This window comes from Cydia fagiglandana, chromosome 7 (genome assembly GCF_963556715.1).
Source record: "Cydia fagiglandana chromosome 7, ilCydFagi1.1, whole genome shotgun sequence".
Lineage (NCBI taxonomy): Eukaryota > Metazoa > Arthropoda > Insecta > Lepidoptera > Tortricidae > Cydia > Cydia fagiglandana.
Genome location: NC_085938.1, coordinates 3,294,166 through 3,309,093, shown reverse-complemented (window position 1 = coordinate 3,309,093; position 14,928 = coordinate 3,294,166). Strand labels below are relative to the sequence as shown.

The 14,928-nt window shown below is 40.4% G+C and overlaps 2 protein-coding genes across 3 annotated transcripts in view; one reads left to right on the top strand and one right to left on the bottom strand.

Annotated features, from left to right (window-relative positions):
* Window positions 1-4,906, top strand: part of LOC134665723 (very long chain fatty acid elongase 7) — a 44,760-nt gene extending 39,854 nt beyond the window's left edge. For both annotated transcript variants that reach the window (XM_063522694.1, XM_063522695.1), the window contains exons 6-7: window positions 214-361; window positions 1,861-4,906. In XM_063522694.1, the coding sequence (XP_063378764.1) occupies window positions 214-361; window positions 1,861-2,124 (412 nt within the window). In that variant the 3' untranslated portion in view covers window positions 2,125-4,906. The remainder of the gene's footprint in view (window positions 1-213; window positions 362-1,860) is intronic.
* Window positions 4,907-6,138: 1,232 nt separating this feature from the next.
* LOC134666171 (very long chain fatty acid elongase 7-like) lies at window positions 6,139-12,160 on the bottom strand. The gene is made up of 4 exons (XM_063523325.1): window positions 11,963-12,160; window positions 10,108-10,182; window positions 6,667-6,966; window positions 6,139-6,300 (listed from the first exon to the last, which is right to left on the bottom strand). The coding sequence occupies exons 1-4, from the start codon at window positions 12,125-12,127 to the stop codon at window positions 6,139-6,141; spliced, it is 702 nt and encodes a 233-aa protein (XP_063379395.1). The 5' UTR covers window positions 12,128-12,160.
* Between the last annotated feature and the right edge of the window lie 2,768 nt (window positions 12,161-14,928).

Sequence of the window (14,928 nt, the reverse complement as noted above, 5' to 3'; positions counted from 1 at the left end):
ATACACGTAGCTTCCTAGCAATGTTTGCTGGGACGTCGCTTCCTAGCGACGATGTCGGAACCCTAATTAGCCGAAAGGGATAGTGCTACATTAGAAAGGGATAGCATGAGTCTTCCCTGAAACGTTGTCAAACTTCGGTTTTGTAGGAAGTTTCCTTTCTGTACAGTAGTACTGTTAATTATTCTGTGCCTGTATACCTATTAATAATTCCAGATACTACCCCGGCGGGCACGGCACGCTCATCGGCGTGATCAACTCGTTCGTGCACATCATCATGTACTCATACTACATGCTCGCCGCCATGGGGCCCAAGTACCAGCGGCTGTGCTGGTGGAAATCCTACATTACTACTTTACAAATGGTCAGTATCGTCCTGTAGTATACAAACGGGTCACTCACGCTCAGTCATTCATTCTCGTTCGGTCACTCTCGGCCAGTCCAATCATTCTCTTTAAATCCAGTCGATAGATCCAAAATGTCAACATAGACACGTTTGAGCATCTCGGCCGCCAGCTCCAGATGGCCTACCGCGAACCACGTTCAATGTGTTGCCTCTCTGTCGCACTTGTAAATTCGTACGTAAGTGTGACAGGGAGGCAACACGTCGAACGTGATTCGCGGTAGGCCCTCAGAGGGCATGGTGTTAGCCAGATAGTGCTTCGGCTACGGCAGGTCATCGGCGTAATCAACTCGTTCGTGCACATCATCATGTATTCATACTACATGCTCGCCACCATGGGGCCCAAGTACCAGCGGCTGTGCTGGTGGAAGTCCTACAGCACTACTTTACATTTGTAAACCATTGTTGTGACCATTTGGTCAGGGGCCTTATTCGACATGTACAACTGTCACTTCAATTCAACAGTTGAATGAATCGCATGTTCATCAAGTGCGGATAGTATCCTTTGGCATAACCAATAATTCAACAAATATCAACTTTGGTTTATTACTACTTTAAGGTTTATAATGGTTTGGTCTGATTGTCACCTAACTGTGGATTGTTAATATCACATTTTGACACAGGATTGTTCAGATTCAACGGAAGTTCAACACGATAGGTACGTCAAACGTCGCTTGTCGAATAAGGCCCCAGTATTCTCTTTAATAATAGTCCTACCAGCCGTGGCAACAATTTACCAATGTGCTCAGAGGAATTGTATGATATGATGGCCAAAACAGCTTTACGAGTAGGTACCTTTATAACGCACCGCTCACCGTTCGCAGGGCAGTACCAATGTGCTCGGAAAGTTGTGTGTTATAATGTTTAAGATCGATTTCTATAAACACACTGCTCGTTGTTGGCGTTCATTCTCACTTGGTACCTGAATGGCGGCGCACTTGATTTCTTCTAGCAAACGTTTTGGCTATTGCTTAAACATGGGGAGTGAAGGGAGGGCGAGAAGAAATCTATTTAAACCTAGGCAGGGGCAACAAGTAACAAAAGTGCATAGAAGAATAATCTGATATAATTATGCTCACGGCTGCTTTCTATTACCGCATTTACAATGCCTTCATTCTTCATGGAATTTAAATTGTTACGCACTCTATGATATTTGGGGTTAATGTTCTCCAACAAACACTCCGGCTTTGAAGAGTTTACAATTCGTTTTGCCTTGATTGTGCTAGAGAATAGTCTTCATTTTGTTAAGTGGATTCGAGAATATTTAGTTTGCTAAACATAGAATATTCTGGGAAACGGCACAATCTAGCTTTCTTAGAACATCGCTGGTAGAATCCATGGCCGCTAGAATACGATACCACTACAGTTTCATATAGGCGTCTACTTAAAAACGCTAGGAAACTGATTTTTGGTCCAAGTCTGGATGAAAATTATATTGTTTTTTTTTTTGTTTTCTTCAGGTCCAGTTCTGCATAGCGTTCCTCCACTCCTCCCAACTGCTCTTCTACGACTGCGGCTACCCTCGCTGGTCCGTCGTCTTCACTCTTCCCAACTCTATCTTCTTCTACTATCTCTTCTGGGACTTCTACGACAAAGCCTACAAGAAGCCTGATGCCAATGGTGCTAAAGCTAACGGCCGCGTGAAAGAAAATGGCGTCAAAGGACATAAAAAAATTGAAAGCAACGGGATTAAGGACAGTTGTAACGATAAGAAAGTGAAGTGAATTGTGTACTTTTTATCGCGCACAAAAGAGCCAAGGCAGTTTAAACCCTGACTCTTGTTTTACTTAGAAAAAAAAATGCAAAAGGTAGGTCGAAAAATTGTTGTTTCTGACCTGAATTGCTTACTAAAGGGTATGCGGCAATTGAATGATACAAATTTCGTCTGCCTTGTAAATCTACCATTTAATTTAAACAAGATTATTTTGGGCCGATTACAACAAAAACGGTTTTCAGAGATAAATGAATAAAGAATGATTTTTTTGAGACAAGAATTGGTTTACATATGATAAGACCAGCATAACTTACATTACATAGCACAAAATAGTATCTTTACATAAAAAGTCACCATTTGATTAATTGCCTAAGACAGCTAATAAAACTCTTCTAAAAAAAATACTAATACACGCCATGTAGATTTGTAAATACATACGTTATTATTTAACTATTTACATAGGTATTAAAGCACAATTTTTGTTTACATTGTACATAAAGGCATTTTACGTATAAATTAGAATGTTATACATATAACGCATGCTCAATGTACTTATTTAAAATGTAATTTAAATTGTGTAATTGATGATATAATTTTCACTGTGTACATGTATAACAATCGCCTCAAAAATGTCAAGTTTGAGAAATTATATTAGAGCCTAATTTGAGGCCAAAAGTGTTCAGAAGTGACGAGGTCGCTCCCGGACATTAGGACTATAAAATATATTCATTACGGGTTACTCACGTTCACAAATTGGACTTAAATGTCTTGAGTGACCCGTTACATATTCTGATTTGAGTCGCGAGGAAGTTATTTAGACATTAACATGACACTCACTTCGTCACTTCTCTTATATTTTAAAATCTGTAGCTTCATCACGCTTACCGCCGCTGTGAACAGTGTTCATAAATCATTTGTAATGAAAAATTAATTAGAGGCACAAAAACTATACTGTCGCGCAGGGTCAGAAACTCAGAATACGACATCATCTCCATCTTTACGGCTACCATCAGTTTGGCATTGACATAAACGCTATCGTGAACGTAATTTACTTTCTATGCATCTCGCTCGTACTGACATATTAGTGCAAAAGAGACATATAGAAAGTAAATTACGTACCTACACGATAGCATTTCTGTCAATGCCAAACTGATGGTAGCCGTACTAGTCGTTATCCAAGCGATGAGTGCGACCATTAAGCTGGCCATACACGTTATGGCTCCTCTACACGATGGGCCAACGCCGGCCACTCCAAGGGACGCATTTATGCGTTAGAGGGAGCAAGTGATATTGCTATCTCATTCTACCGCATGGCTGCGTCCCTTGGAGTGGCCGGCGTTGGCCCATCGTGTAGAGGAGCCATTACTGTATAGAGGATTTTCTGTAGAATTTCGGTAAATAGTAACATCTATTACTAGCAAAATTTCCGTGAGACGCTGGCATATTTAATTATTAAATCGGGTCACTCACGTATATATTATAGTCCTATACGTATAGACTTTGTATGCGTGAGTGACTCGATTTAATATATTGAATATATCTATGACTAGCTTGCGACTACTCGTCTAGAATGCCTATTAGAACACAAATACACATAATTCTTCTATAAATACCTAAGTGTAAGCTAATATTAAGAAATTGTAGATAGATTTTTAAATATACTAATGTATACAAATTCTTCCAAAGCGGGATACAGGACTCTCTGCCTATAGGAATAAGGTGTTCTTTAGGGAATTGCTACTATTCAGAAATTATATAGTCGAATGGTGAACCAATGTCACTTTTATGGCCGGTTTTAGTTTTCTCTTTTTCCTGGCAGTCTGTATAAAGCCTGACAAGATTCTATAGGCCCCGTGCATGAACTATAGAGGGCAGCATAGGACCCGTCAGATTTTTGGCGCGACGCTTAAATTTTAGCTTCCAATATAGCCCACAAGCTGGCAGAACCTACTTTGCATAAGGAAATGTACCGACGAGAACGGTAGATGGCAGCACTTGCTTTGTACACGTGCACATATGTTTCCGATTCAGGCCACAAGATGGCAGACCCTTCAACGCGCACGGTCCCTATGTGGCAATAATGTGCATTACGCGTACGTCATATATTGTCTAATATAGAGAAGGTCATAAAAATCTTGTCTAATCTATAGAAAGGAATTTCAGTACCATTACGTACCTTGTCACAGTGACAATATTAGGAGGGTATCGTCTTGGGTCGTCCCATTCGTTTTTCGTCAAGTTCTTAAATTAGTCCTATTCTGCTTTCGTCACTCATTCTACATTCGTCACAATCGTCGGTGGCTTTCAATGTAGAATGAGTGACGAAAGCAGAATAGGACTAATTTAAGAACTTGACGAAAAACGAATGGGACGACCCAAGACGATACCATTATGAGGTCCCTAGTGACTTCCTTATAAATTGTCACTGTGACAAGGTACGAATTGGTACGGAAATTAAATAATTGACTTGACTGACTGTATGATCCTAGGACCGGAAAGGAGAAGAATAAAACAGACCCATTTAAAGTAGGTATATTATGATTTTGAAGCTGTCTTCCTATTTACATAATAGCCTAAAGGTATCATTATTTAAATAACGTTTAAATAAGTTTTTATTTTATTTGTGAAGACTAACGTCAATTAGATATTAAAACGCTGCGAATCAAATTTTACCATATAAATTGTTTTTTATTTATTTATTTGATTTAATCATACTTAATAGATTGTACACAAATGTTTTACCTATGTACGAATCTTTTAAAGCGATGTTCGGTATTAAAATGTTACGAGAAGACTTCTTGTTTTTTTTTTTATTGTATTTTTTGTCCTTTAAATATCTAGAGCGCTACTCTAAGGCTTGCTGCTAGACGCAACTTTGACGCAACTGCGCAGTGACGCCATTTTCCATAGCGCTGTCTAGATGCCGGCGCTCAAAATTCAAAAACGTTATCAGTAAAATAAAAAGCTTTATGGATATTTTAACATTTATATTTGATTACGTTTTATACAATAATCATTAATCAATCATACTTATCTAAAAGTCCTCAGTCGTCATCTTTTTATGATATCGTAATAAGTCTTGCCAGAAGGGGTGAATTTTTCCTTTATAATAATTTGTAATATCGTAAGTATAGGAACATTTCAAATTAGGTACCGTAAAACGTCCCTACTATAGTCCAAAAGCTCCTATTTAACTACTCGTAAGTGCAATAAGGACATTTTCCTATGAACTTTCAATAGAAATTCTGATAGAAAGGTCCTTATTGCAGATGAAGCATAAGGACTCTGATGGAAAGCCATATTATCGTTCAGATATTACTTATTATTTATTACTTTACGGTACTGGTTTATAGCAATATCCATACATCGTGGGCTAATCGGGTACTTTTAAACTGCTGAAAGCGACGATAATTCCAAAGTGTCCTCACTGGACAATTTCACACCTTTATCTTTTCACCTCAGCAGTGAGTTTCCTAAATACATTTATTTAATCTCACTTCCCCTTCTACTCGCTAACACACTATATTCCCACTCCTGTTCCCATTTCAATAACCGTTCCGGGTTCATTTCTTCCGTTCCGTTATTCAGAGGCCCATGCACAGATTACCAGTTCGCCGGACGATAATATCAGCCTGCCAGTTATTCGAAACTGTCACCTTTTGCGAATATCTGACAGGCTGATGTCGTCCGGCGAACTGGTAATCTGTGGGCCCCTTTATTTCTGTTTCCATTTCCAATTTCCACTGGCGACAGACTTTGACTGAGACTGCGAATGCAGCTTGGACTGCGACTGCGATTTTGACTTTGATTTTAACTCCGAATCCACTTTGAAATGGCATTTAAACTTCGACTTCACTTTGTCTCACGCTCCAGATCCTAGTGAGTATTATATTCTTTGCTCCAGATCATTTTGTCTAACAATCGTAACAATATATAATTTCGCGTAATGTTTTAAGAAGAAAATTACCCTTATTCGTTCCCCCTGCTGAGGTGAAAAATTGAAGATATAGTTTTTTTTCCCAACTTATTCCTTCTTCTTTGAATATGTTTTCATGTAGAAATGACTGAAAAGCAGCAAGAAGAATGACGCATTGAAGACTATGAAGATATTGAAGGACTTCTTCGGTGGACAGTCGGAAACGAATACGGCCGTACTGTACTGGATTATTACTGACACGAACTGTACCTGAAAAAGGGAATAAACAATTACATAAGGAAATGAATTCCATACCTACTTAATAGTTTCACTGAAACCATGAGACCGGTTAGCAATTAGCAATAGGCCAAAACCACATGCATGTATTATTACTCGTATTTCTGTTAGCTAGAGATATCTATTGGTAGCTAATCTTATTTATATGTGCAAAAAAAAACTTAAATAAAATAAAACAATTAATATGACGTAATCTATGAAAAGGGACCTTCTTGTCGATGGAGCTTAGGTCATTATTGATGGTACTCCGATAAAAATACAATGCGGCGCCACGCTGCATGTGCGGCGTAAGCGCCATTGACAATAGGTCCCTTTTCATAGATAATGCCAATATCATACCAACTGAAACGTAGTCAAATACTTCTTCCACGTCAAATACTTCGTTACATTCGGCCCAAGACCCGCCAATCCATAATACGTGTACATGACCACATGCACCAACGAATTCAGAAAGCCGGCGAACATCAATGCGTCAGTTGGCCAGTACTTGACGATGCCCCAGCTGCCTACCACCATGATCGTATGGTGGTACATGTGGAGGAACGTCACTTGGCGGTCTTTTTTACGGAGGACGATGAATACTGTGTCGGCTAATTCGGTTATTTTGGCGATGAAGTACATCCAAATGCTGGTGATTACCTGGAAGAAAGAAAGGGCACAAATTTATATAATGTTCAATCTGAACAAGTTACTTTAGAAAAGGGATCTTATTGGTGATAGTGCTTACGCCGCACAGCGTCGTGCGGCAATGTATTTACATCAGAGCATCGTTAATAATAGCGTAAGCGCCATCGACAATAATAGGTCCCTTTTCATAGATAACGTCACATTTGTGTAACAGCAGGTGTCTGCTAATATAGTAGGTATTAAGCATGCGGCTTCCAAACTTGTATCTTATATTTAAAATGAAGGGAATAAAAAATAAGTTTAAAAACTAAAACCCGACTACTGCAAATCGCGCTCTAAAAAGTATGAAACAAGATAGAATTCTTATCTAAAAATTATCGAACAGGGAATATTATAAATGTTACCATTTTTTCAATAAAAACATACAACGTAATATAATTTACTATTTTTTTTATATATGTATTTACAGAGGTTCAGAGGATAGCCGTGGTCGTATGCCACTTTACCTTAAAGTTTATAATCGTGGCATACGACCACGGCGATCCTCTGAATCTACTTTTTAGAGCGCGATTTGCAGTAGTCGGGTTTTAGTTTTTAAACTTATTTTTTATTTAATTAATTTTGGGGTCATGATTTCGTTACTAACTATTTGAAGTCACTTGATATTACTTTTGCGAGGGCGTCCGTAATACAGAAATGCATGCAGAGAGCCGCATATATCGGGCTACGTCCGACTCCTTTGGTATGAGGGCGCCGAAGGCTCCCGTCTTTGGAACGCGTACGTCGGGCTACGCCCGACTCTTTTAGTATGAGGGCGCCGAAGGCGCCCTGCCTTGGAACGAGTACAGCGAGCCTAGTATGTCGAGCTGCGCCCGACATTTTTAGTACGAGGGCGCCTTCGGCGCCCGGCTTTGGAACGCGTACGTCGGGCTACGCCCGACTCTTTTGGTATGAGGGCGCCTTCGGCGCCCGGCTTTGGAACGCGTACAGCGAGCCTCGTACGTCGGGCTGCGCCCGACTCTTTTAGTATGAGGGCGCCTTCAGCGCCCGGCTTTGGAACGCGTACGTTGGGCTACGTCCGACTCTTTTAGTGTGAGGGCGCCGAAGGCGCCCGGCTTTGGAACGCGTACAGCGAGCCTCGTACGTCGGGCTGCGCCCGACTCTTTTAGTATGAGGGCGCCTTCGGCGCCCGACTTTGGAACCCGTTCGTCGGGCGTAGCCCGACTCTTAGTATGAGGGCGCCTTCGGCGCCCGGCTTTGGAACGCGTACGTCGGGCTACGCCCGACTCTTTTAGTATGAGGGCGCCGAAGGCGCCCGGCTTTGGAACGTGTACAGCGAGCCTCGTTCGTCGGGCTGCGCCCGACTCTTTTAGTATGAGGGCGCCGAAGGCGCCCGGCTTTGGAACGCGTACGTCGGGCTAACGCCCGACTCTATTCGTATGAGGGCGCCGAAGGCGCCCGGCTTCGGAACGCATACAGCGAGCCTCGTACGTCGGGCTGTGCCCGACTCTTTTAGTATGAGGGCGCCGCTTTGCCGCGTACAGCGAGCCTCGTACGTACAGCGTGCCTCGTACGTCTCTTGTAGGGAATGTAGGGCTGTTTCCTACATTTTGGCTGATCTGGACTTTATAAAATATTGCAGATCATTAAAAAACACCATGTATATAGTGGCCAAACAAATTTCTTTTGCAAAAACCTTCTTGTATCGCCTTAATCGGGTAATACGCGGATAGAATTCAGAGCGCTTATAGATTCGTAGTTCGAATTACCTACCCGATAAATTAATGTTTTATCGGGTTCATGTAAGCAAAGCCGGGTGCAAAAGCTAACAATATGTATATATTTGAAATGTGCTAATTGAGCTCTTTCAAATGATATACAACACGCCATCATTACTTATTTTTATTTTTTTGGTTCGTCCCTTTATGACCTCTAGAGGGCGCCGTGTTCCTTTTTTTGTGACGTCATATAGCCTATAACCAGCGGACGCTTAAGACGATTCGAATGACATATCGTTTGTCAAATTATAATGCGTACTTTAGGAGTTCTGAGGGAACAAATGAACATACATACATACCCACATACATACCGGTCAAAATCATAACCCTCCTTTTGCGTTGCCGTAGTCGGGTAAAAAGGGTTAAAAAGTCTAGCAACTTCTGCTGCTGACTGTACTAAGTATCATTTGGTATTTAGGTACCTTAGTGGAGTATGTGTACAAACACAAGAATTAGAAGCGATGAAATATCTTGTAGACGGTCTAACCTAAATAGACGGTCTTCTTCATATTGACCTCAATAACGATGTACATACACGGTGTAACATGAGGAAACCGAATAATTTTAACAGCGTATTCCTGATCATATTTAGAGACAAAAATGTCCTATATACTTTTTTGAAATCCGCCTAGTTTCAGAGGTATTATAAATTTAAAAAAAAACAAGTTTTTATTGTTACATAGTGTAAAACACCTTTTTGATGGTGATGTTGCTGCTATGGGACGTACCGACGTAGTCTAAATATCCTTATTGATAGATGTCAAAAAGTGACAAGTAACACTTTGAAAAAAGTAGGTTTTTCAAAAGTGACAAGTTTACCAATAACATATTTTTTTATGTACAAATACATAAAAAAAATTGAAAAAAACAAAACAAAAAAAAAATTTTTTTGGCGAAATTGACTTGAACTCATATTATATTTTTTACTTTTTTTGACCTCAGAAATGCGTGGTTAAAATTCTTCGGTTTCCTCATGTTACACCGTGTATATTTTTCAATTTAGACGAGGGTATAGAATAGGCGCTGACATAAACGCTGTGAAACCGCAGCGCTGCGCTGATCTTCCGTCAGTACAATCAAAGAATTCAATTTCCGTACCGTTTCGTACCTTGTCACAGTGACAATCGATATGAAAGTCGCTATGGACCTCATACGATTCTCACTGTGACAAGGTACCAAAATGGTACAGCCGCCATCATATATATCGGAGCGGCCAAGGCGCTCACAAATGTCTGAGCACGCCTCTATTGTCAGGGCGTTAGAGTGTTTGTTCAGATATTGTGAACACCTTGGCCGCTCCGATATATCTGATGGCGACTATACCTACTGCAACTAAATTACCGTACCTTTATACAATAATAAACGTAATGCTTACCTCTTTACGAGAATAATCGTTTGTCATGAGGCATTTCTTCGGAGTTACGCCGTATTCATGAATATTCTTGAAAAACTGAAACAAAATTAGAATTTAACTAAGCTATAGCCACCCAGAGACCTATAAAAAGGTCTCCTGTTCCATTCTAATTTGAACTTTGTGTTGACATAATAAAATTTAATTTTGCTTGGCAAGGTTTGACGTATGGGCGGTGTGGCTCACTCCGCGATATTGTCGCAGGTAAATATGTGACTAAGGATTGGGGGGCATTTGAATTTTTTGATGTCAATTTAATCGCAGTTTATTATGATGCTAGCGCATCTGGCACGAAATAATTTATACTTAGGTTCGTATACAGGGTGTCCCAAGACTATGGGATATCAAGGGAAAGTACCTTAAATATCGTAGATAGGATATTTTGCTGAAAGAAGACATTATTTAAATTTAAAAAACAATTTAAACTGCATTCATACATTTTTAAATAATTACATGGTTGAACCGGGAATCGAACCCGCTACACGAGAATAAAAATCACCCTGTACCTAGTTTTATCATACCGATCGAAAGGCTTCATCATAAGGATTATTTTTTGCTAAATAACATAGTGTCAGAAAAAAAGGAAGACCATGAATTTTAACATTTCTAATTCAAAAATAATCAATTTTTTTTTTTAAAGAAAGATTCTTTATTGATAGAAACAAAGAAATAAATTAATTTAATTTATCAAATGCTCGAAATGAGTCCCATTCTGTTGAATACAAAGCCGCACTCTTTTGATTATTTCGCTAACTTTCATATCAAATGTTTTAACTTACATTTTAAAATCTATGAATGCAGTTTACATTGTTTTTTAAATTAAAATAATGTCTTCTTTCAGCAAAATATCCTATCTAAGATATTTAAGGTACTTTCCCTTGATGTCCCATAGTCTTGGGACGCCCTGTATATGATACCAAACTCTGAGGGGTGAATATGTAGGTCATACTGAACAACTTTTACTACAGAGCCCGTGTCTGTTAAGTCTTGTTCTGGACGATCCACGGGTTAAAGATCAATGACTTCGTTTTTACTCTTCATTAGACAATGGTTTCGATGACGTATCGGTTTCTCATTGTTTGATTTTGAGGTTGAACAGTAACAAGTTTAATTTATGATAGTGACCCTCCCACTGCCACAATGGATACCTGTTTGTGTACAGAATTTTCACTGTTTGAGCCACCTCACACCTCAGGGCTATAACCGCGAAATTCGAAGTTCGCAAATTGCGGGCATTTTTCTCTGTCACTCTTATTACGCCTTCATTGGAGTAAAAGAGAAAGATCCCCGCAATTTGCCAATTTCGGTTTTTGCGGTAGCCCCTCAGGCATAAGGTTCAGCGATGGACAGTTAACGGTGTTGCTGATTGTACGAGCCTCTGCCCGTGACTTCATCTGCATAAGTGCATAAAAATTTTGTGAGTGATGGGAATTTTTAATATTTTGTCTCCCGAACGTCGGCGACCATGGCTGCCTGGACGCAATGTTGACGCAGCAGCGCAGTAACGCTATTTTCCATAGCGCTGATTAAACGTCGACGCTCAAATGACGCTAATGTACCCATGGTATAATAATATACTCCGCCCGGTACTCTCTTCCCGTCTTTTCTAGGTCACTTGACTGACACAAGCCTATGTCATCATGCGACAGCGCTATATGTTAATATGCGATAGCGCTATATATAGCGGCCATGTTATTGTGACGTAGGCTTGTGTCACTCTGGGAAGAGAAGGCCATGTTTTATTAGACTATGAATGTACCTCTAGAGTCTTTTAACTTCTTATGCCATATTGCAGATGTTTATAATCTAGCTTTCTTACCATTTGTACTAAATACGCAGACATCGCCACTTGCACACCATTGTACACTACCATAGTCGTAGTCAACTTATAAGGTTGTCGCTTCCTCATAAAAGCGGGCCCGACTCTCAGAACAAAGGCCAAATATGCTGTCAATATGACCAGCATTGACCCTGGACTTTCCATCAGCGGCAGCTGGTCGATTTCTGGATCTGAAAATAAATATAAGTCAAGTAAATACACGGGGAATTTCTATGTAAAGTTACCCATTTTTATTGGTCTAGACATGGAGTATACACGGTGGCAAAAAAATAACTGCATATCTGTTGCCAGGGAGATTTTGGGATTTTACTGAGCTTAGTAAGGCCCGGTTCAGCTTGTCTACTTTCAAAATTTCATACTTTAGTATGAATGGGCTCAAATTTTGCGTCCATGTTCGCTTGTACCAAATACAAAACTGCAAACAAAACTACAAAACTGCTTACATGAACTTTTCCTTAAATCCCAATATAGGTTTCTGTCACTTGTCATGTTCTCCATGTTGTTTGCTATGTTGTGACCTGAAATAAAATAATGCCATCTTATTATCTTTGTATTTCTACCCGATGGCAGTTGGAGAATCCGCAAAAACGCCCAAGTTGAACAACTAGTTGCTGAACCAAACATCATTGGTCTCACAAAGACGCGAAGGCTTCGGTGTCTCGGTCTTGAGCGAATGGGAGGCGATCGGACGGTGAAAAGAGCGTTTGAGGGAAAACCGACAGCACGCGGCCGGGTCGACCTAGGTAATAAAGGGATATAGGAAGATAAAGGTAAAAATGGATGTGGTGGACGCTGATCTGCGAGCTCCAGGTTAAAGACGGGCGAGAAACTGCAAGGGCCGGGATCAGTGGCGAGCAGTCATGTTGGAGGCCAAGACACACTTTGGGTTGCTACGTCAGAAATAAGGTCAACACCAGGAGTAAGTAAGTACGAGTATACCTATTTACATATTTTTTTAGGTCAGTAGGTTTACCTCATATAGGTACTGATTTGAAATATTGTAATATATGTTAAACTGTAGTATATTTTTAGATTGAGATATAAGGTAAAAAACCGGCACGCCATTATCTTTTGTTTCCTTCTATTTTCCTAGCTTTACGTCCTCCACCGCCCGCCTCCTCCCTTTAGGAACCACTGCACTAAATAAAATTACCTACCTGTAGTGAGTCTCGAACTCGACTGGTACTGAAGCTAATCCGTTCTTTATATCAGCTAAACCAAATTTCATCATAATTGACGCTAAACTATTCAATGTGTCTTTTTTGCGTTAGTAATTTGAGTTATTCAAGCACGGGTTTTTATACTTGTCACAAGCATACGACAAATTATCGTCTAATAGTAATATTTCCAGAGAAACGTCGGGTGTGGTTAGCCTATGTCTATATTATTTGATATCATAACTTACCACATGACAGCCTTGAGACTATTGATCTCATACAGACTACTTGTTTGTTATATGGGAACTGTATGACTAATACCACAGAATAAGTAATAGTATTATCATACAGAACGGACACGCACCGCCCCGCCCCGACTCGGATTACCTCGCCCCGCGACTGAGTTCTGACGGACTCCTGACATACGCTCAGTTCGGCTAGCGACGCGACGCCGCGACGCGATGACGCAACGTTCAAAATGCCGGTGTATTGTGCGATGTACGGGTACCTACTTATTGTAGAAATGAATAATAATATAGTTTTCCAAAGAGACGAAATGTGTATCAGTAAATAAGGCTATATATACTTTTGCGTAAAAATAATAATATCATATGAATTAACACCCGTTCGTTGAATTTGTGAATGTTAAGCCAACATTTAATATTTAAAGTACCTAAGGTAACTAGACCTTCTACACAGATATTCCTCGTAAATGTTTTATTTTTAGTTTAACACTCTTTTCACAGAAAAAGAACTTGGTGGTCGTGGGACATTCGCGTTTGATTTTTAATTTAATTTTAAGAATTTAAGAATTAATTATGTATGTTATATAAAATAATCAATAGGCATCAAAACAATAAGGTACATTTAATAATGGCGTGTTGAAAGTCCAAGTACGTGCAGGACTATAAACTGACAAAGCCAATTCAACAATTGGAGCGAAATAAAACATAAACCTATATTTTGTTTTTTCGTATTTCGGTCGAATTATGCAACGCAGCGGGCCGCTCGTCGTGTCCTTCGGCCAGCCTCGGCAAGCCTCGGCTTCGCCTTCCCCGCGCGCCTCACGAGTCAGCCCTAAGCCACTTACTCACACAATGATGCGTGTACAGACGTGCCGTGCACACATATAAACGCAAATGATTTTCGATGTATGGCGTGTCCGCCCTGTGCTAATACTGAGGCCCAGCGTAATCTAAGTCATCAGAAAAATCTTAGTAACTCTAAGGGAAGTACCTAGATGAGTCCGCGCGCTAAGGGCGTCGCCAGGGAGTGACAGCTGCTGGGTTTGTTACTAAATGTATGCCCCTCCCCTCTCCTTGACCATCGGCCACATCAATTATCTGAACTGCCTCCCCCTTTAGCCATCGGCCATAAGAACTACCTCCCTCTGGCCCTCCGAGCAACACCAGGAAGGGAGTCGGCATTCGGGTATCGTCTTGGGTCGTCCCATTCGTTTTTTGTCAATTTCTTAAATTAGTCCTATTATGTTTTCGTCACTCATTCTACATTGAAAGCCACCGACGATTGGAACGAATGTAGAATGAGTGACGAAAGCAGAATAGGACTAATTTAAGAACTTGACGAAAAACGAATGGGACGACCCAAGACGATACCGGCATTCGCACTATTCCCCTCTGCCGATGCTGAAACTGGGCATGCACACAACTAGTGCGGTGCGTGTTGTGACTCAACCGTACACATAAAGAGATTGAGGTGTGCAAGATTTGTCTTTGACGTGTGTCATTTTCTGTGTATTTGTGTCGTCATTACAGATTGGATTTTGCA